The sequence below is a fragment of the Gallus gallus genome, chromosome 7 (assembly GCF_016699485.2).
Source record: "Gallus gallus isolate bGalGal1 chromosome 7, bGalGal1.mat.broiler.GRCg7b, whole genome shotgun sequence".
NCBI classification, from domain to species: Eukaryota; Metazoa; Chordata; class Aves; order Galliformes; family Phasianidae; genus Gallus; species Gallus gallus.
In genome coordinates, this window is record NC_052538.1 from 6585014 (window position 1) to 6612828 (window position 27815).

General features: G+C 43.8%; 1 protein-coding gene and 1 long non-coding RNA gene across 6 annotated transcripts in view; both read right to left on the reverse strand.

The window, feature by feature from the left end:
- Window positions 1-201: 201 nt before the first annotated feature.
- NDUFA10 (NADH:ubiquinone oxidoreductase subunit A10) overlaps window positions 202-27815 on the reverse strand; it is a 42123-nt gene continuing 14509 nt past the window's right edge. For 2 of the 5 annotated variants that reach the window (NM_001031247.2, NM_001397850.1), the window contains exons 8-10: window positions 26117-26202; window positions 16277-16385; window positions 202-3704 (exon numbers count right to left, since the gene is read on the reverse strand). In NM_001031247.2, the coding sequence (NP_001026418.2) occupies window positions 3636-3704; window positions 16277-16385; window positions 26117-26202 (264 nt within the window). In that variant the 3' untranslated portion in view covers window positions 202-3635. Of the gene's footprint in view, window positions 14153-14251; window positions 14328-16276; window positions 16386-26116; window positions 26203-27815 lie in introns of all 5 variants that reach the window. The other 3 variants (XM_040703390.2, XM_040703389.2, XM_046943555.1) reach the window with 3 other exon arrangements.
- LOC124418107 lies at window positions 16392-19024 on the reverse strand. Its single transcript, XR_006939901.1, has 3 exons — window positions 18974-19024; window positions 17298-17363; window positions 16392-16683 (listed from the first exon to the last, which is right to left on the reverse strand). It is a non-coding gene; the product is annotated as an uncharacterized LOC124418107 (long non-coding RNA).

The window sequence follows — 27815 nt, forward strand, 5'->3', positions numbered from 1 at the left end:
AGCATGGCCTTCAAGGAGAATGCAGTTTTGGATGCCCAACCCAGCTTTCAACTGGTGTTGAATTAGAGGCTCATTTCACAAGTGAGCAAGCTTAGCAGGGCCACAGGAAGCAATACGGATGTAGAATGGGGTTCCCAGGGCCACGCACCCATAAGCAGCTTACCCAAGATCCCATGCAAGTGAACAGGCGGCCAGGAACGTACGGCAGAAAGGCAACCCCTTTTATTCATCTCTGGACCTCCTTCTCCAAGGCCTGCTTTAGTGTATATGGATCATTTTGAGGACCTTGATAAATGCTTGCAATAAACCTGAGTACACACATTCCTGGAAAGCAGCTCGTCAAGGTATGGTGTGCAGTCCCACCTCCCTGTTGCTCCACTTGCTTCCGTTAACTTTTGCACAAATGATTCATTTTGCCCAGTCTTTTGTAAACAGCATTCAAAGCCAGCTGGAATTGGTTGTGCATCTAAATTACACTTGCTCAGCAAGCTCTTCAACAGAAGAGATTCACTGCATTTTGTGTCTGTGGTGGGGGCACAGCAATGTGCATCCTCTGATTTAATTTCAGCAGCAAAGGCTCTTTGCTTTCACAGAACTTCAGCAGCAGTTAACGTCTAAACCTCACTGCGATTAAAACGTGAAAGTTACACCTTGAAGGAAGAAGTGGAAGAAGGAGCTCAGTTGGATCTCTTAATTGTAGCCCTGGGCCAGACGCCATTGCTGAAGAGTATGGTGCGGGTCGGGGCAGGTGAGGAATCAATAGCTCACGCTGAGCTGAAAAGCACAAGGGGCTCAGACACATGCAGGTACCTTCAGCAGAGGCTGCCCTGGTTCCACTCTGGGCAGCTACAGCTGTTCCCAGCTGGCGAGGTGGCTATTAAAGGATGTGCTAGGAAAGCACAGACACTCATCCACCAACCACAGCAATGGCCAGAGGGGGTGGTTAGGAGACTAAATCTGAACTGCGGTAAGCCAAGCTGTTAGTGCAGGACAAGCGTTGGCATGAAAGCACTGGATCCTGAGGCCGAGAGGCAACCATCACAACCTCACCCAAGGCTGCAGCGTACCAAGCCATCATTTTGGTGGCAGGACCTGTTCCCACCTCCTCTTTCTTTCTTTTCACCCTCCTTGAGCAAGTGGGCAGCAAACCAAAGGTGGTGGATGTTGCTGGACTGACGCTGATGCTGGGAAACCCAGTGGCTCTGCACTTAACATGGCTCTAGATGAATCAACACCATTCCCTGTGAATCTGCCTTTGGGAAGTAGGCAGAATCTAGCATGGGACATGACAGGCAAGAGGCAAGCTTCCCCATGCATTAATACAGGCAATGGGAACTGGGGATAACAAGACAGACTGCAGATAATATCACATATGCACCTACGCAGTAGTGTGAAGAGGACTTGAGTCATTTTATCTTTTGCAATCTAATAAAGAACTGGAGACAGTTTCATTTAACTGGCACAGAATAGTCTTCAAAAGTCAAAGTCTTTACAGCTGGTTTGCTAGGAGATTTTTTATTTGAAGTGTTGGAGTAGGAAGGAGGGAAGAGAAAAACACAGCTAACACTCCTTCCCACAGCAAGGGGAGAGAAAGTTATTTCCTTCACAGAATTAGTTTGTAAACCGTTTTACTTCAGAAGAAAAGTTAAAACTTGGATTAAAACTATGTCCCATATGTATTTTGTCATACCACACCGCTTGCCACACAAGCCAACCCTGGAATTCCTTCACATCCAAAGCTGAACTCGGGCCCACTGGAGCAGGCAGGGAAGGCTCTGATAAATGCTCTGCACCACGTCGTGCCCTGCTACAGCAAAGTTAAACTCAACAGCTGTGCCAGCACCACACGCACAGCACAGAATGCCCTTCTAAGAGTTCTGACACTGCGCACATTGCCAAGTGAATTACAACACCTGGAAAACAGAGCAACACTGAGATGGAGGACACCTGTAAAAACAGAGCTGGACTCCTCCAAAGGGAATCTAAAGCCCCAGCAGATGTTCTTTTCATCTCCACACTCATTATTGGCTGCTGCAAGACAGTTAAAGAAAAGCTAACACGCTGATTGCTCAGGATCTCATCCACAGGAACAGACAGCAGTGGCTCAGGTTCTCAGGCACCGGACCACCAGGACACACCTTCGTGGGAAAGGCATGGGATGAGGAAGCATGTGGCCTTGCTGGAACACGTAGAGATCTAGAAGGTGAAAATGCACAAAGCCTCAAGTGAGGCAGGCTTCATTTCCACCACATCTGTGGCCAAGAGTGCCAAGGTATCAAGAAAGGCACAAACCCTTACAAGCTGCCCTGTGAGGAGCAGAAGGCAGCAGCTGACAGCACAGTCCAGCAGTGTGAGGACCACACTGAGCAGCTCCTGCTGCTGACCGGGCCTCAAGTCCAGAGAACTTCAGAGAGCTGAGGACGACAGCTTCACACTCACATACTTGGCATTGCATCCCAGCACTCACCCCTCTCTGTGGATCCACCAGCTGCATCAGCACAGGGTGGCACAGTGGCACCAAAGGGGTGAGTCCTTTTGCAATTGGAAACGCAATTAAAGCCATAAAACATGTAAAGAGAACTCAGAGATCAGTGAGAAGAGACACTTTTCTACCCTACTGTTCATTTATTTCAGCACCTAACTGATCCCCCAAGGCTCTCATTAAAGGGCTCTTTCCACGCTAGTTTTGATACATGGGCTAGACCTGGTTGCTTAATTCAAAGGCACTGCCCGGAAAGCCAGAATGCCTGACAGCACTTTCATCCAGTGACTGAAGTGCTCAGCCCCTTGCTGGAAACACAGAATTTCTACAGACCAAATCTGGACAGCAATGCTTGAACCAATGCCAAGGAGCCTAATTTGTGTGACTAACTAATACCAAATGAATCATTTATTTAAAAAGAAAGAACTTGGATTTTCAGGGACTTACAAAAATAATAATTACTTCTGTCTTTTCTACCCCACCAACATTTTGATCTATGGTTTCCATTCACGAGAAGCTATGAGAACAACTGCTGGCAATTATTTTCATTTTTTGTTTGTTTTACTTTTAAGCACAGATATTTTGCTGTTTGCATCAAGAAAACTTACTTCCTTCTCTCAAAAACTTTTCCCTATGCTTTGTTGTTTTGATACTGATGTCTGGTAAGAGGCTTTCAGAACATGATGTGAGCGCATTATTTAAGCAGGTGCTCCCTTCTAATGAAGCAAATAAAACACCATGCATGACAGAGCAAGAAATTAACTTTGTGAGAACCAGGAGGATACAGGTTTAATTTCTCTTCATTCAGGAAAACAACAATAATTCTGTATAATAGCATGCCACAGTCTTGATGAAGAAGTTCAGCACTGATCTTAAGTCTGCTCCTGTAATACCACTTTTCTATTACGCATAGACTATCAAGCATTCAAAGACAAAGCACCCTGAATTCAGCAGGGAAGAAACAAACCAGAATGAGGTGATTTGCATTTGCCTTCCAGGAGTTTATTCTCTTATGCTGTAGCTAGAAGATGATTTACCCAGCATCTCCTTTGTGCTACACAGAATTGATGCAGAGCAGGCACACTGAACTCAGCTTCTTCTCCACTCAAGTGCTGTGGTTGATCACTGTTAGGGCTCCCAAGCGAGGCAGATTTCATTTCAGCCAGATCCATTTGTCACCAACTTCAGCATTGTAGCCTTTCTTATAATTGCGACCAGGAAGCTAGAGGAAACAGAAAGTTTAGTCAGGCATTTTGTTACTGTTTACCAAAATCTTCAGATTCTCTACAAAGTGACTGGTGTTATCTGCCAAAGAAATATACAATTTTTTTGCAAAATAAGGACTGGTACTTACAGAAAAATTTACTCCTTTAGAGAAAAATAGAGAATACGCACAGAAAATACTATTTCAATACCATACACAAACACATATATATAAACTAAGCCAATATCTCACCAACAGAAAAACATGTTCTATCTGGATTCACCCATTTCTACCACTGTCTGCCATTCCTCGTTTTAATTAGAGATGACCCCTCTAATCTTGGTGCACGGTAGAAGAATGGTGTAAGTCAGTAGAATCTTGTGCCAAAATAGGCACACACTATTAAATGCAAAAGTTTCATGCATGAAATTCTGAGTTAATTGCTACATTTAAATTAAGCCATTCAAATGAAATTGCATATTTAGCCTTCAAGAGCTGAACTTAACTTCACGAAAGCAGAATGCAATCTCTGCCCGTCTCCATCAGCACAGCCAGAAACCACTACTTGCTGGAAAAACAAGTTTCTCAACTCCCCACCAACCCAAATTTCAAGGTACCCTGGGACCAAAGCAACAACCTTCACTTGCTGCCTCTGAACCTCACTGACCTTCGAGCAGCACCTCTTCCACACAGACCCTTCAGGCTTCTGGGAGCTGACCGCTGCAGATCTGCTGGTTAGCATGACTGACCCTTCTGTGCCACTGGTTCCCAACCCAGGGCTCATGGAAACACTGATGCTGCAGTCTCATTACTTCTTCCCTGAAGTGTGTTACCCACTGCTATACACAACATGCTGCATAAGATAGGTGATGGTAATTAGAACGTGTAGAAACTGTGGGACCCAAACTGAACGTAAATGGTATGGAATAAAGAGTCCTAGTTTCAGCTGGGATGGAATTGTTTTCTTCAGAGTGCCTGGTGAGATGCTGTATTTTGGTTCTAGGAGAAGAGCAATGTTGGTAACACACTGATGTTTGTAGTTGCATGCTAAGCAACACTGTACAGAGCCAAGACCAGTTGCAGTGAAGGGCCCATGGAGCTTGGAGGGAACAAAGTTAGTACAGCTGACATGAACTGGCCAAAGGGACATTCCATACCATATGACATCATGTAGAAGGAGTTCTGAAGGGGTGGATGTTCATCTCTCTGTTATGCTGTTAAGGGGCTAGCTGGGCATTGGTTGGGGGTGGTGAGCAACTGCTTGTGCATCACTTGTTAGATACATTCGTATAATTATCATTTTCCTTTTCTCTACCTTAGTAAATAGTTTTCATCTCAGCCCACGAGTTCTACTTTTTCTACATTTTTTTCCCCTCTGATTCTCTCCCCCATGCCACCGTGAAGGGGGAGAGCGAGCAAATGACTGCGTGGTGCTGAGCCACCAGCTGGGTTAAACCAGAACAATGGCAATGGGCTGGGGACCCTCAGAGTCAGTCGTGTTGTTGGACAGCACGTCTGGAATTATGGATGGTTTCACAGGTCTCTGGAGACACATTATGCAGAATCACAGGCCAAGTAAAGCATGAAACGTTGCAGAAGGAAAGGCTGAACGGGCCAGAGCACTGGGAGGAGGACATGAGATGTGCTAGGAAAGCTGGAGGGTCTGCATCCTCACCAGGGAGGGAAAGCAAGCTGTAATAGGGACAAGACTAAATGGACATGCATCAGGCCTAGCACTGCCAGCCAGACAAGGGAAGGGATTGTTCCACTCTGCTCTGCCTGATATGGTGGGGGTGAAGAGAAGGCTGTGCCCCAGAGGGCAGTGGGTATGGAGCAGCTCCCAGGGCAATGGGCACGGCCCCGAGCTGCCGGAGCTCAGGGGGCGCTGGGACACCGCTCTCAGCCACAGGGGTTGAGTTTGGGTGGTACTGTGTGGGGTCGGGGGTTGGACTGGGTGACCCTTGTGGGTCCCTTCTAACTCTGGATATTCCACAGTTCTATGACAGTAGCCCATACAGGTTCTTGGCATGCAGGAGTTCAAGGAGTAGCATACAGGCCTAGAGCTGAGGAACAGCAGTTCTGGGTGTGAAAGGACATAAGACTAAAGAACACAGTCCATCCCTGGGGGCTCAGCTGGTCAGCAGTCAAGGCCTGGCATGGGATTTGGGAGGAAGAGGATAGGCACAGCCCTGCAGACCATGTATGGGCAGTATCACAAACTCAACTGCCAAGCCGTTCTACCTTCAGCCTTCAAGATTTGGGGAAAGAGACTGTTTAGGTAGCAGCCATTTTAAGAGATTACTAACACAGCATGCAGGACTGTGAGAGAGAGCCTGCCAATACAGCAAAACAGCACACGTGCTCTGTGCAGGCTGGGAGAGCACAGGCTGCACCAGCAGGTCAGCAAAAGCATCTCTTAGCAACTCGTTTTTGCTAAAGCAAGGCAAAATTTTAGTGCAGTTGCTGCCTGAATAAATGTGAACCAGGCTCTGTACCCACTAGGTAACTAAGCCACAGGATACCACAACTCCCAGCAACAGGATCAATACCTAAAGTCATTACTGTTGGGCAATTACTAGTGAGTGATCCTACAGACAAAAGAGATGCAGGTATAATAAGAAACAAACAAAATAATAAGCAAAATAACGTATCAGCCACATTCTTTACAATTAATTAAGCCCAGATCATCCACCCAGCTCCACACAAAACCTGGTTCCACACAGGACCCCTGGCATGTCCTGCTGGTCCTTCCTTTCAAAGAAACTGGGCAAGTATCCTGTTTAAGAGAGCTGTCTTGATGGCATCTACACTCAAGCCACGATAACAGCCATTTAATCCATGCTGAAGCCTGTTTTAAGGAAGGTGGAGGTTTTTTTTTTTTCCTTAATTTATTTATTTTAAGGTCCGAAAAAATTTCTTTCCTCAAAGCATCAAGCTAGCTGAAGACTTCTACTTCCTTCATAAGACATCCACCACCCTGCCCTGTCACAAGCTATTACAAGTCATTCCTGATCAGTTTTTCTAGGGTATTTCATTTCAACTTGTCTTTAATGCCTTGTCTAAACATGAGAAGAAACCATGCTGTCCTGTTAAGAGTTACTCCTGCTGAGCAAAGAGGAGATGTGAGATGGAAATAAATGATTACTATCCCTGCCTTACAAATTTACAGTGGTGAGTTAGGCAGGGCATCGGACCTGCTGTGACCAGCCTGTATCTATTAATTCTAGCACAAAAACATCTCTCCCTGGTCCTTTTTGGGCAGCACATAATTGGCCCTCTGATACCTAAGAGGTTCCCAGATAACAAGATTATTAAAGCAACAGGAGCTCTCTGGGAACATACAGGACTTTACAGTTTCATTCCTGGGGAAATCTCCCCTCTTAAAACAACACAATATCAATCCCAGCAGAATTCAAATTCATTGTCCAAAACAAATTCCACATGTGCCTTTGGTTAAAGACATGCAAAACATCAAAGCAATTTTTATAATAAGTATTCATCCATACTCCATCATTCACAGTGGGCCTTGGCAAAAGCAGCTGAGTTTCAGGGTGTGTTTAAGGGGCCTTCCAAACAGCCAGGAAACTGCACATAAACAAATCTCATTTTACCTAGCAAGCAAAATCATGCAAGTTTATGTTCTGTGCACTATCTATTTTAGGCACAAGCAATAGAGATGACTTTTGAGAAAGAGCCCTTCAAAGCACACATTTTTCTGAACTGTCCATAGTAAAGCTGCACAACTAGGTACAAGGCTGGTCTACTCCAGCATTTGGAGAAACACTGCAATGGGAGTTGTTTCTGTTCTTGTGGTGCTCTGCCTCCCCTCCACTTCCTCCTAGAAGAAGCATTTGCTCAGGTGCACAAGGAGCCTGTACTGACACAACCAAAGGAAAAGCATCACAGTGACTGTGCACAGGGTGGCTGAATGGACCAGTCAGCTTAATATGAAGAGAAGGGAGAGATATCCTGTAGTACTCATCATCATCTCGTCCCTCTGTTGCACAGCCCCAACCCTCTCTGCAGCATGCTGTATCATTCCACAAGTCCAGTCATCTCCCTTACCCAGTGAGAAGCTAAGTACTCCTTTTGGCTGGCTTACTTTCAGTGACTCAATGAGCTCCTTTGGCCAAATGCATACCCAGCAGCTGCAAAGAGAAGTGGTGGGAGGCAGACATGGAGATGCAAGGAAGCTGTAGGATGTGCTCCTTTTGGGGCCAGCACTTGGCTAAGCTGAGACTCCACCCTGCATCCTTAGCTTTAAGCCAGCTGAAGCTCCCAGCCTGCTGGCTGCTGAGCCAATATAAGGGCAGGGATGGGAACAAGCAGCCAGTACCAAGGCTGCCAGTATGGCAAACAGAAAGATGATGGCTGGAAGAGAGGTGACTGAAGGGAGATGGGACACAGCTTCATGAAACTCACCGTACTTGTGAGAGCAGAAAGAGAGGCTGAATATTTGACTTCTTCCAGAACAAGATACAGGTGCCAACAAACAAAGCCAATGGCTAGATGGATCCCTTGCTGAAGGACACTAGTGAAACTAAAAATTCAGTCTCTCAGTGGGAGATCAAGTGAATAACTGAAGAGACTTTCATTTTCCATGAGTTGAAATTAAGATAAGTTTCTCAGCCAAACTTGCAACAATACCACATCACTGTCAAGTGGCTGGCACATTCACAGGACTGCTCCATGCTCTCTACCTTCAAATCAAACTTAAATAAAACTAAAGAAAAAGTACAACTTAATCAACATGTCAGTAACAGCAATGGTAGTGCATCTTATTATGCATGACCTCTACCAAACATTTCCAATGGAAGTAATAACAGCAGCATGTAGGGGTCAGACAAATCCCACCCGTCCCTTTCCCAGCATCATCAGCACAGACCTACAGAGCACACCGACAGGTCTGCCCAATACCAAGTGTCAGAATGCAGACAGTTACGGTCTTTCCCAAGAAAAGTAAGAAAAGCCACGTAGTTACCACTACGTTGGGGCAGAGATCCCTCCAGAGAGACCCAACAGCCTGAGGAGGTGAACATCAGCTCCTGCAGGGTTACTGATGGATAATGGAGCTTTCCACTGCAAGAAAATGGAGGAGACTGAGAATCAAGCCCTGGTCTGCTGTGATACACTGCAGAACCTGGAGCTGGCAGCAGGGATTAACTCAAGAAATATGCTATAAAATCCACTATATGAAGAGAGGAACTAATGAAATAAGTTCTACCCAGCAAAGGTAGAGCTGGCTCAGAGGAATCAAACTGCTCAACTTTAAAAGAACATCAGTAAAAAGATGAAAACAAGATCATCTCATCACTTAAATTAAGAACTCTGCCACAGAAGTGCCTGTCAAAGCTATAAAGGTGATGAAAAGCCCTATAAAGTGGTATATGCTGCAGAGTAGCAACAAACAGCTTTAGCCAGCTGTTTGCTATATGCTGCAGCCACAGCATATAAAATCATTTCAAGCCAGACATGTACAGGTAGAGCTCTGGAGAGTTTTAACATCCTGAAAAGGTCTATATCCATAAGCTTAGAGTCTGTCTTCTTTTCCAACATTCCAGGAGCAAGAAAGAATCACCACTCTTTTCCTTTCTGCCCCTAAACATGCATTCACAAGGTGTATAGTTTGATTTCCAGAGGGCTGGCAAAGACAGACGTTTGCCTACAGCTTGGCTCCTACCATCCTTTACTTAGTGCTGTGAACATTCACGATAGCCCGGCTAAGACTGCACTCAAAAGCTGTATTGAATTGAGGTAAAAACAGACACAATCTAGTGGAATTTTTCAATGGTTCCTACCCTTCATTCATTCATTTAAAAACAAAACAAAACCCAACACGTAACTCTCAAAAAACAAACAAACAAACAAACAAACAAAAAAAGCAACAGAGAAGTCATTAGAGATCCTATGGAAAGATAAGTGTCCATAAGGAAGACATGGCTTATTTCTGTAAAGCCGAAGCATTTTCACTTCAAACCACATAGCTGAGCATCAGCAGGAATCCGATCTGTAGAAAGGAATTTGTGACTTGCAATTTGAACAACTACAAACACCATAAACAATCTAATGTATATCTCCAGCTTTGCTTTTGCAAGGCAGCCAAGAATAAATAAGCAAGACGGCATGGGTAAATATTTTGCAGCAGTGATTTTCCAGTGTCAACTTGCAATAGTAACTGTACTCCACACTGGCAAAATACTGTTTTTTCTTAGGGAAGAGCATGTTAAGAACACCAATTACCCACTTGATAGTGCAGGATCCACTATCTACCATGGGAAAAAAACAACCAAATGCGAGTCACAAAGACTTAGCCAACTGTAGATTCATTTTTTAAACTGGGCAGGCACAGTGCAAAAAGCTCCTTACAACAGGACTCCCAAGAGAACTCTGGTTGGAACTAGATGACCTTTAAGGTCCCATCCAACCCAAGCCATTCCGTGATTCTGTGACCCTAAGTGAAAGCAGCTCTTTGAACACCATTTCTACATTAAAAACTCCTAGAGTGCTTCTTGCTATAAAGATGCTATCAGGAGATGCTGTCCTCACCCAAATCCCACCATCCCCATACAGCTCAACAACTCAAATTCATGTAACTTCACACTTTAAGACCCATGGAGATGTTACCCCAAGGAGCTGGAGCAGTGCAGGGATGGGAGGAAGACTGAGAACAGAGCCAAGCACATTTTGGTACACATGTGCCAAAACCATTTCCTGATTTATAGCATGATGTTCAGCATAAGAAACTAAGCTGAAACTGGCCGATGTGGGGTTTCCTTCAAAGTTCCCTAGGAGATGCAGAAGAATGGAAGCAGTTCAGCTAAAACTTCTTCCTCCATTTCTCCATCAACAAAATATCTTTTTTTCCCAGCTGTTTTTTCCTGTGCTGGTTTTGTTTGTTTGATTGATTTCAGTGTCTTAATAGAGGTTTACCTTGGAGATAGTGTTCCTATCGTGTTATGGGACGGAAAGGTTTTGGAGGTTGAGGATGGCTGCTTCCCAGAAAAGTGTTTTCTTTCACAGGACTCAATGGCAGAGTGTCAAGTTTGAAACAGATTATTTTAATAGCAGAGCAATGTTAATGCCTTCTTGATTTAGATAGGAACCCAGTGCAGGGGACAGCATGGCTTGTCATCTAAAGCAAAACCAAACAGATCTGACACAGTCCCAAGGCTGCTCAAAGCCCTCCTCTCCTCCTTATTTGGGATGGATATCTCTGCCTACTGCCTGTGCTGTCTTTGAAGGTAAGCAGGGAAGAGGACCAGGGAGAGAAGGAAACAGACGCAGATCATGTGCCTATTCCCACCCTTTCCCAGAAAACCCTCAGAAACAACTTTGTTAACCTTCATTTTTAGTAGTTCCTCAGGTTCCTGTAGTCCTACAGCTATCTAGCTAGGCAACATCCTCCTTTATTTTAGAAATGGCTAAAAATATTTTTACAGAGATAAAGCAGCAAAAAATAAATTGAGCTTTTCCTAATTTATTGCGTGCCTGTTTTCATTCCCTCCTGAATCCAAAAGCAGATAGGGCTGGGCATTACAACTGTCAAACACCTCCATAAAAATAAGAAATGGAACAGGAGTCCTTGGTCCTAAAAAACAAGAAGTTTGGCAAGACAAGAAAAAAAAAAGGCAGGAGAGGAAAAACAGAAGATTGTTACCATGACATCCATCTTTGATATAATTACAAACATAGAAAGAAAAAAAAAAAGACAGAATATCCTAAACTCCTTAATTCTGCAAAGGCAAGACTACCATGGAAGCCAACTCTTGTTACCTAAGTAAACTGTGAAAAGCTACAGGACTCTGTAAAAAAAAAAACAAAAACAAAACCATAACTTCTGTTAAGTTATACTTATCCACACAGAGCAGATTATGTGTATGTGTGTATACGCATGTGTAAAGTGTCTAATTACTGCAACAACCCTGTGTAAAATCTGAGGCCAAAGGCTAGGGTGTGTACCATCCCACAAGAGTTATCCACCACAGTAAAGCTCACTGCACTGCTTTCACACAATATGGAGCTGCAGTGACTAGACAAATATCATGTGAGGTGTGTAAGGGATGGAAGGAATAGCTGAAGAAGAATCAATTCTTCTGCCTCTGCTTTCCTCACACAGTGAGCACTGTGAGAGTGCAAAGTTTATCTCATGACAGAAAGGGACATTGCACAATTTGGTTTGGAAGAGGACAGGAATGATCAAGGCAAGAAATCACTGGATGGAAGCTGAAGGGAGCCCCAGGATCAGCAAACAGGCAGCGCACGGTGGGGAAAAGCAGTATGTGTATGTGGGTAATGTGAGAGAAGCACGGGGTTCACCAATTCAGTACAAGAGCAAAAAGATTTCTCAGATGGAAAGATGACAACTAACAATGTTTTAAGCAAGCCTTATGCACATGCACTCACTGGAGCTGGAACTCATATTGTGATAGAGAGCACCTCTGAAGGTAGTTCAAGAGTGTGGAATAAATTCTTCAGAGAATTCCTCATAAACTGCCTGCTCCAAGGGTAAGGCACATGTCCCTGACTTTCTTCTAGTTGTACCGTTTGGGCTAACAAGATAAAAAACATTTTGATAAAAGATTTGCTTTATCACAAAAGGAACTTCTAGGTGCATGGACCTGTGTTGTAGGAAGAGAGTTTGAGCCCAGGCATTTGTTCATTTTCTTTAATATACACACCCACACATGCACTTAAAGAATCCCAGCAAGCTAGAAAGAGGATGCAATACTCCCACTGCACGTCCTTACCCCCTGGAGAGAGGATGGAAAAAAAACAACCAAAACCCTAGAGTGTTGGATGCAAGCTGTGTTTTATAGCATTCTACTGAAAATAGCCCTGTTCTCCTCCAGGATTTCTTAGATCTCTCTTTAAAAACATTGGGGCAAGCCATGGGACAAACAGAGGAAAATGACTGCACAAACCAGGGTTAAGGCAAGTGGGCTGATATGCATGCCTTTAATTACAAATGACGATATGAGAAAGGAGATAAGGCATTAAATACTTAACTTTCCTGTTACAGCAAAAAATTCTCCACTCCAATACGTAACTGAACACCAGCAAGCCTTCGACTCCAAACTCTTGTCCATAAGTAGCAGCCTCATTAATTTATTTCATTGTCTTTTCCAGTACAAAGTTTGAGTAAAAGAAATACTGATCATTTCCCTCTTATCTGCAATGTAACCACTATTTTAAAGTTCTGCAGCTTTGTTCTCAGAGGTAAAAACGTAGGTGACAGTTTGAATATGAAGCTCAGACAGCTGCACTTTTATGTAGACAGCAAAGAGCCTGCACGTAAACAAATCCTCTTTTCACCATCCCTAGGAGATTCAGGCAGGACTTGCCAACACCATTTGGGAATGTGAAGTACAGAAGTACATTATTTAAGTGCACTGATTCCATTAAACAGAATCATTTGGTTTTATCTTCTCTGCAAACACATCTGCCTATGTGTTCCAGCTTCACACACAGTTTGGAGGACTATCTGTGGGACTGTGCGTGGTTGGAAGAAAGTGCAGAGATACAGCAGTTGTGGAAAAAGAAGACACAGCATTCAAGTCTTTACTAGTCTGACAGTTCCTAAAATAATGTTGCTTCACTTAAGAATGAACATGCTTATCTCTGATCTACGTACCCTGACTAAAAGGTTACTTTTCCCTTGCCAGAAAAGCATCTTTAGAAGTTTATGGATGCCTGAACACAATGTCTGAGCCCTGCCAGATGACTCCACAGTAAGAGAAAGAGGCAGAAAGCCACCTCCTCACATATGAAAAGAACATTTACAGAAGAAATTAAGAGGATATACATAAAAAGCAATCTTATGGTGTTCAGAGCTGTATGTGGTTACCTCATGATTTTGAGGAAAGGAAAATGTACTCAAATCTTGTTCCCTGGGAAGTGCTTCCTCCTCCTCCTCAGTTGCTTGTGACTAATTAATATTTTGAACAAAAACCAGCTTCTGCCTGGAATTTGCAAATCCCTGAAAACCACCATTATTAGGCAGCATGAATTGTGTGCATGCAGCTCTGAAAAGCACAGCAGTTAGTTGCCTATTTGTACAACCAGGGATGTATAACTAGTTACAGGAGTGCCGAGGAAGAAAAATCCCCTACACAAATCATTGTGTTTATTTGGTAAACATCATTACTCTAACTTTAAAAGCACGCATTTCCCACAAGGAAAAGTTCAAGTTCTGTAATTACACCATAATTAAGCCTTTATTTACAAGTCACGTGAGCCTAAAATCTTTATCTGTCTTCAAACGCAAGAGTGGTAGCAGAGATGCAACCATCTGTGCACAGACACGGGCAAGGCAAGGGTTTACGAGCTGAGATTCCCTCCCATCAGACCCAGCAAACTCGTAGCCAAGACTTGCATCTACAGTTCATCTGCTTCTCCTGTCTGTGCTGTTTGGTGTCATGCTGTATTACCTCCGAATGCAAGCAAGCAGAAACTCACAGCTTCATTTGCTAAGCAAAGTTGGAGGAAAAATGCAGCTCTTAAGTTTCAACGCAAATAACTGGATTGTCAGAACATTAAACAGCACGTGGGGCTGGCTTTGTGCTCACCTTTCTAGTAGGTTTCTCAGGAGAAGCAGGAATGCTTCACATCTTTTGCACTATGCACATTCCCCGTGCCTGAGGGCTTACAAGAGTTTAAGTACCCAGAAGAGAAAAAAAAAAATAGTAGTCGGTATTGTCTGGATTTAACAGAACCCTTTGTGAATCACACATGACTCCTCCTTATCCCCAATGACATTATCGCTTTCCATGCTACTTTCCTGAATCAGGGCCTAAAAGCATGCCCGCAGATGGGAGATTTTATTTTGGCAATGCTTTTTGCAATGAAAAGCTCAGGCTCCTGCTGTCAACTAACTGGCATTGAGCAGAGCAATCCAAGATCCCAGCTTTCTTCCCCAGGTATTCATATATCTACTCCTAAGCACCCCTTTGCTGCAAGGGAAGTGACTTTTCCCTGAAGGCAGCTATCTGAGGAGGCAGGACATACCCAGCTTCTTGCCAACACAGAGAGGAATGCGCTGTTGTACAGCTGGAGGAAAAAAAAATAAAGGCTTTCAGAAGTAGTCCCCTGCTTTCCAGCACACAGCTCTGAGGCCACACCTAACTGTGTGTCACGCAGCCCCAGCAACTCCCAGCTCTTCTGCTAAGTGATGTTTCAGCCAAAAAAGCCTATCACCTATGGGAAGAAAGGCACAAAGGCACCGTCAGTGCAGATGGATGTTGCATGCTGGCAGCAAGTCATGCAGTAGACTATTCTGAAGTATGTGCTGCACACATATAGACATCTCTTGGAGTGAAGGACTTCACAAACTCTTAGACTGCGCCTGGAGTTTGGGATTCAAAATGTGACACCAAAAAGCACAAAACTGATAGCTCAGATGAACCACAGTAGCTAAAGCAGCTTTTTGCTGCTTTAACCCTTACTGTTAGCCCCCCTTACAAGGTGGAAAGAATACATCTCAAATGAGGCAGCACAGCATGAACTCAGAGCCTCTCCACTGCACAGTTAACTAAGGAGGAACATATCCTGTTAACAGTTGTTTCAGAAGTCTCTGAATATTCGAGAAGAAAATGCTGCTAGTTCAGCTTCCAAATGAGCCCACAGAGCAGTTTTAATTCTATTAAGAGACTGTATACAAGCACAACAAGAAAAATGACAAAAGTGCAAGTCATCATTTGCATGGTTAGAAACAATTCATACAGGTATTCCTTTCCTTTTGTGATTTCTAGGAAAATAAACAAAAATCCAGCAACCATAGAAGATTTCAACACAACTTGAAAATGAACCATCACCTGCAACTTCTGTTTGTCCAATCATCATTACTTAATTGCCATCAGTGCCAGGATTTCTCTGATGAGAATTCACAGCACCTGGGCCTTAGGAGAATGCTGCACGGTAGGGCAGGACCCCATGCCAGCTGAACAACAGTAACTGATAAGACAAAGTGCTAAGTCAATTGGAAGCCATTGTCTGCAGAATCAGAAAGGCAAGCAGCTAATTAAAACATTGTGTGGGAGCCTGCATGAGGTGTATGAGAGTGCTGGGCCACAACAGGCTTTGGATGTGTGCCCGCTTACAGAAACAAACTATTTAAAGCAACAACAGTTTCGAGATCCAATGTAATGTTCCTACCTCCTCAGCCCACTTCAGAAAACACCCCCTCCCAAAGGGTTTTATAAGCAGCCTTCTTTAGTCGCCATGGGTTTCCAATTTTCTTGTTTGACTCAAAGGATTATTTTAGATTTCAGAGGTCAGAGACTAATCAGGGCAGGAGAAACAAAGACAAAGGAAAACCACTTATCCTTTAGTCCACATCTAAAGATCAAAAAAGAAAATCAGCTTACGAAACAAACAATTTGTTTCATTATTCCTCTTATGTAGAAGCCTGGCTTCAAAAAAAAAAAAAAGGTGGGGATCCAGGCAAAATCCAGAACTCACTCTTTGAGATGTGCATCTGTGTACATGAGATTAACACCTGGGCTGTGCACAGGACAGCGGTGAATGCACTCACACTTTTGCAGGGACTGTTGTTTGGCTGTTGGACAAGTGCTCCCTTTCCAGGATTTACTTACTGATCGAAATTCGTAATAGATTTTATCATATTCAGTGCCTCCGATTGTGATTTCTGGAATGAACCGAGGGATAGCTACAGGATCCAGCACTCCATCTTTGTCCTGAACACTGAGGAGAAACAAGGAAAAGGAAAAATATGGTTAGTCCAGTTCCTGCCCAGAAGAGAGCAACACCAATACCGAGTTTGACCGAATAGTCAAGAACTGTTTCACTGTGAAGTAGTTCTCTGACAGCTTTTGCCTCTTTTCTGCATATGATGTACACGTAGCCCTGTCCTTCCTTGCCCCCAGCTTGTTCCTGCTCCAGCTTCTTCCTTTTCTGGTTCCTCCCCGAGGTTTTACCTCCCCCAGAGAGGCTCTGCCACTCCTGGAAACCTCCTCTTAGGCACCTCTTTTTGCCTTCATATCTGAACAAGGTAAAACTGCTGGTGCTACAAAATTCCACATGCTATAGTAACTTCATTTAATTACCTTTCCTGTTCTATTTGCTTTCACAAATGAACCCTCACAAGGATTATGAGAAGATAGCGCTCTTCTTCCTAAAGTTCTCATTTTAAAGGGTGCTGAGGCAAACAGATGGTTTGGAATCAGGCAGTCCCCCCAGCACCCCACCTGGGAGCAGTCAGGGGAAGTTTGCTGCAACAGCTGGTAGGACAGTGTAGTGACAAAGGGTGCAAATAGCAGGATTCCCCAAAAATCTACAGCACCCAGAGCCAGCACTTCCAAATATCCCAAATTTTAAATGTCTGAGAAACTGCTAGAAAGCCACCTTCTGCATACTGCTATTAATTTGCAGATCAACAGTGCCACCTATGTGCATCTGGGGAAAAACACATCTGCTGTCTTTTACAGTGGACAATGACCAAGTTCTGAATTTGAGAGCTATTCAAATAATTGTGTTGTTAGTCTCCAGTAAGCTGAATGTCCTGACAGACACAAATGAAACATATGCCCCGAGGTAACTTAAAAGCAAATGCCTTCTAGCATTTTTTCCCCTAAATTGCGAAGTTTAGGAACTTACCTCGCAGTTTCCATTAGTAAACGAGACTGCTCATACATACCACACCACAAACTATCCTGCTGCAGACTATTCAGTAAAGAAATGCAGGAATTCAGTAAGAAATGAAGAGAAAAAAGACAAGGATAAATGCCCATTTACAGGGCCAGGATCAACACCAAGGATATTCCCTACAAGCTGTTCTAGCATCTACACAAATATTAAGTCAAGTAGTTTCTAACTGTCTGGGCAAACAAAAGCAGGAGCATCACGTATTTATTCTGAAGCCTGTGGAATGACACACTGACCATAAGCACTCTGGAGATCTGTGGCTCTGCACTGTAAGACACAAAAAGTCAAATGGCAAATCCAGTGAGGTTCACATTGCATTTAAGTTGTCCCTTTGCACAGTGCAGATGTGGAACTGAACCTACCAGGGACAGCTTTCTCACAAAAACAAGCAGCAGGAGCATTTAGCTGAAGAAGAAAACCAAAGCTGACAAACTCCATGGTGTTCAACATGCTGAAAACCAGGTAGAGGAAGAGCCCTCATTTGCTTCCTCACTAGTACAAAGAAAGCTGTTCTCATGACGTGTGAGCACTGGCCCTCCCACGGACCCCTCCAATCCTCTCCACTCCAGGAGATCTTGGATAACTGAGGATGGAAAAGCTTGCCCAGAGCTGCAATCCGATTATGGTTTTATTTTAGAGTCCTGGTATATTTAGAGTAGAGCACCTTTGCACCAGCTATGTCTCAGGCCCACAGTTAACTAAACAAAAAAGAACAGATAGCAGCCCTTCAGCTATCAACTCTTCACTCCTTAGGTACTCTCTACCCTCCAACCATGCCTGGGATCAGTACTGATGTCACCAGCTTTCATCCACACTTTCAATGTGCAGAGTGTACAGACAAACAGCAAAGAAGACACTGAGCTAAGAATTGAAGAGGACTACTTGGAGGCAGCGTTTAAATACCTTTCGGAGCTCAGGCTTATCAGCACATCCTGTGGAATACCCACTTATTTACTGGTGAATAAACATTTCCATCCCTTCTCCCCACACGGATGTCCTATAGAAATAGGAGAGTCAGAGTCCTGCCAAACACCAGCAGATGTTCTGGACCTGACAAGCCTGTAGGAGAATGCAGATAAAATCTGTCCAGGCATATGTAAACTATAATTTGACACAGGCACAAAGCAAGTCTAGCAGTCAACCAGCCTGCAGCTAATCTATTCCTTCAGGAATCTCAGCCAAATGGGAATTATCCTTTAAAATTACCAGGCACAATTTATTTTAGTTGGTGACCTAGACAGAAAACCTGCTGCTCTTATCAATCCTTTGCTCTTAGTACTGCTGCTTCCAAAAAAAATGCTGTACAACAGAAATGCAAACCTAATGCTGCCAAAGATGGCTTCTCCAGGTTCATCTCTGCTTTATACCTTCAGAAATACTTTGGCATACTAAATAAAAGCACCACCCAAAGACACCTGCCACAACAACGTCTGTAACCACAAAACCACATTTGCTTGCCAGAACTAATTCACTGCTCAGCAGGAAGCATTTACAGGCACCTATTAAGTTCCCTGAGCTTTCTCTCTCCCCCAGTACAAAAGCACCACTATTTATTGTTGTCAGGCACTTAACCGTATCTTCTCAAAGCATAATGCAGTAACGCAGCTACCAGAGTGCACTTTACCTACCCATAAGATTATGTGACATTTCAGCTGTCACTGTGAGCATGCAAGTGACTGACTGTAGTGGAATTCCAGGGTCACAGCCTGAACCAATGGGTGGGCTCTGTGAGTGTGTGAGTGCGGCGGCGCGGCGGTACGAACGGGGAAGGGACACATTCCTCAGCTCGGCTCGGTCTGCGCGCTGCTACCGGGAGGGGTGAGTCGATTCTTTTTGATATCTTTCCCTCGTGTGCCTATTTCTTAAATAAAGGCTTTGTCATCACCTTCATTTGCCCTACACTGACTGCACAGTGCTAATACCACGGAAACACTGAGATGTTAGCTCACCATTACGATGGTTCAGAATCCTATTTGCTAGAGTTCTTCCCATGGCTACACTGGAATCACACATGCAGCTATGCTATAGCAAAGGGTAGCTCTGACCTCTTCTCCAGAAGCCTCTACATACACCTACTTTGCACACCCTCTGCAACATGCAGTAGGTGCCACTGAGGATCCAGGATGGATACAAACCCGCGCTTTTCCAAGCAGGAAGTTCTGTTTCCTTTAAAGGCAGCTCACAACAAGGACACAGACATTTTTCAGGGCACTGGCAGAACCCTGATGGCACACAATCATCAAGTGACAGCAAGTGACACAATACTCAGTATTAGAAAACCATACCTTGTACCTAAAAGCATTCTCTGGCCTAAAAGGCTTAACGCCAGCAACATAAAACATCCCAAGCTAAGTTCTCTGCTTATGTGTGGAACTTGAGAAATTGCAGATAAATGCTAGTGGGATAGAAAAGGCTCTCCTGAACACACCTCAATATCAGCTTCAAATCCAAGATACAGTAACTGCTTGGGGATAACTCAAGTGAGCAGGTGGCATTCCTTCCTCTGCTTTTCATGCCTGTATTACCTTGACCAGGGCTTCTCACCTTCCACTGCAGTGGGTAGGGCACAGCACACGGGAGCGAGCCAGCAAGCACGTGGTGTGCTCACAGCTTTGCCCATGCCTGTGCGAGCACAGGAAAGGAGAAACACTCCTGACTCATGCCACAGGCACACAGGCTGGATGGGAGAGATGGCCACAGGGGTACCTGCATCCAGCTCCAACCGCACTAACCTCCTCTGCTGATGCTCTCACCCAGCAGGCACACAAGACAGCGAAAGGCTGTGTCCCCCTGCACCGTGCCTTTCCTTTGGTGCCGTTTTCTCCTTGCCCACTTGCTCCAGACCTTCACAATAGCAGGGCAACGAGTTGTAGACCTCCTGCAGACCAACAGACTCATTGGCCAGGCAGTGCCAGCATGCCGTGCCTGACGTGAACTGCAGCCACTCCCTGGTGAACAACAGGCACACATGATCACTGCCAGGAAAGAAAAACAAAGAGCTTTCCAAGAAAAGCAGGTCTGCAAGAGGTGAGAAGGTGTAATAAGAATGCTTCCAACCTACAAAAAAGCTGCTACAAAGGAGAACTGACAAAGAGCTGTTCCAGTGGAAGCAGGAAGGACAAAAGGTGCTAAGAAAGCAGTTCCCAGCAGTGCCAGAAGTTCTATGATGGATGGTTTATGAGATTTTTGGAGTCTCCTTGACAGAAGAGTTAGAAAAACACCTCTTACAATCACTTCACGTACTCCTATTTGATATCAGACGGATGTATTCAGAACAGATGTGCCTTTCCTTTGCTAAAGGTGTAAAACAGAGCTGAAGAGTTGCTTCCCCTCATTCGTTCCCTTCTTTGCAAGATGCCATTTCATCAGAGCAAAACAAACAGAAAGGAAACAGAAGCCCAGCTGTGGGATCTGCAACAGCTTTAAGTACTTAAAGAAACATTAACACAACTTAAGAATTAGCAATTACTGCTCCTACAAGATCCTTCAGTAACAACTTCAAAATATATTTCTGTTGTAACACCAAACACCATACCAGACAATTTACTACACAGGTTATGTAGCACACTAATCGTAATTAATGAACTAAACAGAACATATGACAGTGACAAATTATTTCCTGGCTAAATTGTTTATGGATGAAAATTGATCCCTTTCCATCAAGATATAACAAATGTTGATGCCTACCCCTGTTTAATGAAAGTAATGGTGGCTGAAGATTTAGTCATTAAAAATACATTCTGCTACAGCAAACTCTGAAGGAGTTGCAGTAATGTAACAGATCTAACTGGGGACTTGTAAACAGGACAAGTCAAATGCAGTGTTTCCCTCAGCTGCTGGCAAATTAACACAGGTGACACTACACTGCCTACAGCTCCTTGTTCCAAAACATTACTTATTCCAAAACATTCATTTTGCATACAGTCAGACAATTTTGCCAGGAAGGGCACAGATAAAAACAGTCTTAAGGTAGTGCAGCAGCAACATGGGAAATCCCTGGGATGTTCCCAAAAGCCAGCAGAATGATTTCTGTTGGACTCAGAGGCTGGGAAGGGAGGAGGGACACAGAAGGCATTGTCTGGGAGAACCCTGCAGCTTACATACACACATGTACATTCTTAACCTTTTAGCAAGACATGCCTCAATCCCATAATCACACTGCTCTCTATCAGGGCAAGGGAGAGAGGACTTGAGGGCAAGGCAGGGAGATAAAAGATGTGCTTTGCAAATGATTTATATGGGTGCGGCTCCCTGGTCTGATTAGCTTGCTTACTATTTGCATTACTAAAGAAGTGAGAGGCCCTGTTGGGGTTTCCATGTGTCAGGGCCCTATACATGTGCAATGGAAAAGCCTTCCTCACAATGCCCATCAATTCCCCTTTGCCCAGATGTGTCAATGAGAGCTGAAGGTGGGAGAGGTTGAAGCATCCCTGCAGCAGAGCACACGACAGCAACACAGCCAAACCCTTGCTGCTGCCTAACAGGAACACGAGAGGGCAGCAGGTGCTGGTGTGTGTGATCTGTAGCCTATCTGGGGTGCACAGCAGCGTTAAAGCTTCCTTCCATCAGGAGGAATTAATATGGGCACAGGGCATCTGAAAGCCTGTGCAAGCACCACAGGTTCTTTCCTACTTGGTGTACATTTTTGCAAGAAGTTGAAAGCTGCTCACCATTTCCTGGACAGTTTTGCTTTCACCAAACCTCTGAACACAAAACCACTATCTTGACAATGTTATTCTGAAGGCAAGTGGAAGCAGTAGAACTCAAACCATATTAGCATTTAAATTAGCAGTTTGTTGCATTGTGAGATCTCAGTAACATAGCCACACGCTGTCAACAGAAGAAGTGATTTCTTATTATCTGCAATGACAAGTCTTGTAAAGGAAACCCTCTCATCATCGCCCGGGGTTCAATGAAAAATTAACTCCTCAGCAATGCTATTTATTCTCTTCCACAGTTACAAAGCGCAATTTTCATACAATATCTTAATACAGCACTCTTTGTGTGCTTTCTTTTAACTCCCTCCTACATTCCACAATTAACAATAATCCCTTCTTAATACCTGTACCAGTGCAAAGCTATAGGAAAAACAGTAACTTTCTATTTTCTCCTTTCAAAGGAAATCTGATTTCCATAGCTTTATGGGATGTAAGCCACCAGATGTATCCTTTAATTACTACATACAGAAAACTCTTCTGAGATGCTTAAAGGGCACTCAAATCCTGACTTGTTTCTCTCAGATGCCACTCAAAGCTGCTCTTCTGTGATCTACCTTCAACCCTTGATAGAAGAGCCAGACAAAAGGCACAACACTACTGCTGATATTAGGAGGCAATTGAAGTAACAGCAAAGACGAGTAGAAGAGATTTACAGGATTCTTTCTCACAGAATCAATCAATTTAACTTACTATTCCAGTGCCTGTATCACAATCAAGACTGAAATTCTGAGCTCAACAAGAGGAAGAGCGGGGCATACTGGGGGCACCCAGGTGGGAGCAGCTCTGCAGGAATGGGCCTGGTGGGCACCCAGCTGTACATGGGCCAGCAGAGTGCCCTTGAGACAAAGACGACTGATCGTGTCCTGAGTGCACTGAGTGAACTACTGGCAGCAGGACAAGGGAGGGGATCCTTCCCCTCTGCTCAGCACAGGTGAGACCACACCTGGAGTGCTGGGTTCAGTTCTGCCCACCAGGACAAGAGAGACCTAGGCATACTGGAGGGAGTCCAGCCAAGACGAGGAAAGAACCAGTGCAACTCTCCTATGAGGAAAAGCAATGAGAAATCTGGGACTGTTCAGCCTGGAGAAGGGGAGAAGGCTCAGAAGGATTTCAGTGTACTTAAAAAACGTATTTAAAAAAACGAAACAAAAAAACCACAACACTAAAGAGAGGATACAGAGGTTATGGGGTCTCCTCCTTGGAGATCTCCGAAAGCCACCTACTGCGGGTGTTCCTGCTGAAGGGGAAATTGTGCCAGAGTGACCCAGAGGTCCCTCCCACAACCTCGGCCCTCCTGTAATTCTATGAAATTCAGAGACAAGTGCTCAATCATATATATATCTATTTTAAATCCCTGCATTTCTACCAACCCGTGAGAGAGAACCTGAAACTAACATGACTGTATAATTGTTGAGCTTTGTTTTAAGAATGCAGCAACTATACTGAACTTGCTACCCTGTACACGGAGCCTGATGTTATTCTGTAAAATGGGAAGCTTATCTCACTTCAGTCAAGGCCAAACCTATTATCACTCTTCCAAGTGTAGATATTTTTTTAATGTGGGACTATCCAGGGAACATTTTGTTCATCAACATGACTTAAGAGTGGCAGTCCTAATGCTTCATCTGTAATGCATGTATACTTATATGCATGCCAATGATTTGATTCATATCCCTTCAAGTTTGGAGGGCCAGCTCTCTTTTCAGCACTGCTCTGTGGACACATGCAACTTTAGCAGTAGCACTCCACAACTAAATTGGATCAGAGATCATCATGGAGTACTTGCAAAGAATTACTTTAATCAAATTTTACTTTATTTCAGCAAGAAGCTTTCCGCTGTCTGATTTTGATTTATTTATACCCAATTCAACAGACATCTTTCAGGGAAAAAAAAAAAAAAAAAAAACCTACCCTTAAACTGCTACATGTTGCAATTCTGCTTGTTATTATACAGAACAAAGGGAAAAACTGCAAATTAAGATTAAAGCTCCAATTTAGGATTATTTCTGGGAGTCAGACAAAAGGAGCACAAAAGCACTTCTGTTTCACGCAGTCTTCCAAGTTTGGCTGTCTCCTTTTTACTCTACACTGTTCAGCCAGCTTCTTGACTGCTGTGAAGATGGTTAAAAGCAGACAGCTGAAAAATTACTTTTAGAAAAACACTCTAAACACAGCCAATCTAAAGAGCACCACACATAAATCTCAGTACAAGGTTGCCCTGTCAACAAACTCTGTTGAAGGATGTCACACTGCCAGAGCAGCAGAGATACCACCATGTCAACTGCATAAATGCTGTTTTAAAACTGCATGTCTGTATACAGTGCTTAGCCAGGAACAGAAGTGCTCGCAAAATACATTTCCAATAGTAAGAACCATGGGTCATGGTACTTGGGAAATGCCTGAGGAAACTGGCTTCTTGTTGCCTGGTCAGATGTGCTGATTGCCAGGTAAAGAACTGTCCAGACAGACAGGCCCAAAGAGATGCTGCCAGCAGAGTTAAATTCAGTTTGGTAGTCAGCCACAATTAATGTTCCCTCATCAATGATACTGATGATGGAATCAAGTGAACCCTCAATAAGTTTGAAGACACCAAGTTGCAAGAGAATCAATCTGCTTGAGGGCAGGAAGGATCTACAGAATGACATACACAGGCTGATCAATCAGCTGAGTCCAACTGCATGGCAGCCAACAAAGCCAAATGCTGGGTGCTGCACTTGGGTCACAACAACCCCATGCAGCAGCATAGGCTTGGAAAGAGTGGCTAGAAAGTTGCCCAGCAGAAAAGAACCTGGAGGTGCTAACAGTCACCTGAATGAGCCAGCAGCACAGCCAGGTGGCAAAGAAGGCCAACAGCACCCTGGTTTGCATCAGCAAACAACAGCACTGGGGAAGTGAGAAGCCTGGAGAAGAGAAGGCTGTGAGGCAACCTGATGGCAGCCTTCCAGTATCTAAAGCGGAGCTATAGGAAAGAAGGGGACAGACTCTTCAGCAGGGTCTGTGGCAACAGTACAAGAGGAAATGGTTTCAATGGTTTCAAGCTCAAAGAGGGTAGATCTAGGTTAGATAAAAGGAAAAACTCTTTTACAATGAGGGTGGTGAGGCACTGGAACTGGTTGCCTAGTGATTTGGTTGATGCCCTGTCCCTGGAGACTTTCAAGGCAAGGCTGGATAAGGCCCTAGGCAACCTGATGGAGCTGTGGCGTCCCTGTGCATTGCAGGGGAGTTGGACTAGATGGCCTTCAGAGGTTCCTTCCAACTCTTAAGGATCCTATGATTGTCCCTTTGTACACAGCACTGGTGAGACAACACCCTAAATACTGTGTTCTGTTTTAGGCCTTTTGTTACAAGGACACTGAGTTGCTGGAACAGGTTCAGAGAAGAGCAACAAAACTGGTGAAGAGACTAGAAAACAAGACACGGGGAACAGCTGAGGGAACTAGGGTTGTTCAGCCTGGGGAAAAGGAGGCTGAGGGGAGACCTCATCGCACTACAACTACCTGAAAGCCAGTTACAGTGAGGTGGGTGACTGTTTCTTCAGAAGACCAGTGACAGGACATGAGGAAATGGCCTCAAGTTGCACCATGGGAGGTTTAGATGGGATATCAGGAAGAATTTCTTCAGTGACAGGGTGGTCACGCACTGGAAGGGGCTGCCCAGAGAGGTGATGGAGTCCCACTCCCTGGAGGCATTTAAGAGACGCGTGGCTGTGGCCTGAGGGACATGGTTTAGCAGTGGACTTGATAGTGTTAAGTAATGGCTGGATGTGTTCTTGAAGGTCTTTTCCAACCTAAGTGTTCTATGATTCTTGTACTTCATTAATAGAATGGGATTATTTGTCTGAAGTCTCTCCTCCAATTACTGGTTAGCAGCAACAGAACTCCACACGCATTTTACAACAGCAACAGTATTATAAAAGTCTACTGTCACTGCTGACTTGACAAAAAACAAAGCACAGTGCAAATATAAGCTTACCTTAAAAAAGGTTAAGGCTTTAACAATTCCCAGAGATCCAGTGCTAAACAATATTCTATTACTGGAAGATATTATACTTACAAAAGTCTCAAATGATGGAAAGAAACATCATCTTGTTCCAGCCATGGGCCCTTGTCAAATTTCAAGTACTCAATGTCTTCAATTACCTGAAATCAGAGGAAAAATTACATTAGCAGGTGGTCTGATGAGAATGTCAAAGCAGCCCCCTCCAGTCAATGAAATAACTGAAATATACTCTAAAGTCATGCAGTAAAAAGGTCTCCCTGTAGTCTATTAACTGAGAAAAGCTGAAGTGTAATGCAACTGTTCCTTGATGTTGCTGGGCACGGTTCACAAGCCAGAAATCAGGGCACACTCCAGGCTGGAACAGGGTGGCTCTTGAATTAGCACTAGAAGTCCAAAGATTCTGGATTTGATCAGACATGAAAACCTATCCATGCACACATGCATCCAGAGCAGAAAGGAAGGGTAAAAGTCGCTGTTTGACACCAAGAACCATTCAAACAAGTAACACCAAGCATCACCAGAATTTTCAATCCCATATTTGAGCTTCATTTACAATCTTGTTCCATCAGAAAATAGATCTTTGCTGGTCCATTGGGCAATTGTTTAACACAAGCCTGAGGTTATCACACATGACCTACTTGCTACAAAGGAAACCCAAACCAGTGTCAGGACGATGCACTTAAGATAAAACCTCAGAGCAACATGGGAAAGAATGGATCATGGCAACTCCTACCACTTCACAGATGCCTCTTGTATAAGGAAAGGATAAAGCTATTGAGGTCAGGACTGAAATCCTCATGACATATTGTTGATCCACTGACAACAAAGCAAGCAGATGTCAGTAATAAGGTGATAAAATAATCAAAAAAGAAAAGCTTTTATTCTTTACTGTACGTTAAATCCATAGTAACCTATTCCCTGCAATCACAGTGAACACTAAATCCCTTTTATTACCACCTGAAGGGTAATAAAAACATACTACTACAAAGGACTCCCAACTAAAAAGGTCCACTCTGACAGTATTACATTTTTATGGCAAGAAGTAGCAGCTTAGATAGGAATAACTGAACCATCATTCAACTGAGGCCTTTATATTTGCTAAAGACTAAATCAGCTCATTAAAGACTTTAAAAATATGGTTAATATGTGACGGCAAAGTATATTTAAAATTGCAAGCAAGACACTGTTTGAACTCTTACAAATAATCAAGTTCTTAAGTGAGATAGCATAGCTAAGAGCATGGGAAACCTACTTTTCATATTAAATAAAGCTGATGACAAATTCACCTGTTGATAAAAAAAACGTTTCAGGCCTCAAAAACACTGCAGAAAACTGCACCGCAGACATCTAGAAGAGTTTTCAAAATTATACTTGGAAACTGCTTGTTCCTACAAAGCTGCTTGACATGGTACCATTTTTACAAATAAAAAAGATGAACGTTGTTAGTTCAAATGTCCATTATTCTTAATTTAAACTGCCAACATACTTCCCATTAGATATGCAAAAGCAATTACTTCCCTACTCTGCAGCAGAGCTTTGTAGACTCCCCACTACGGCTGATGACAGGACTAATAGTGGAGTTGCTGACAAAAGTGCTCAGACCACGTCAAGGAGAAAAAAGAAATTAATACCCAAATTAGTTTTGCACACTTATTACCATATCAGAAATCTTCACCAGCAGTTCATTAATAATGGTATCAGCCCTCCTCCTCCAACCAGGCCAGAAGAACAGCTTTTAAATTGACAAGGAATG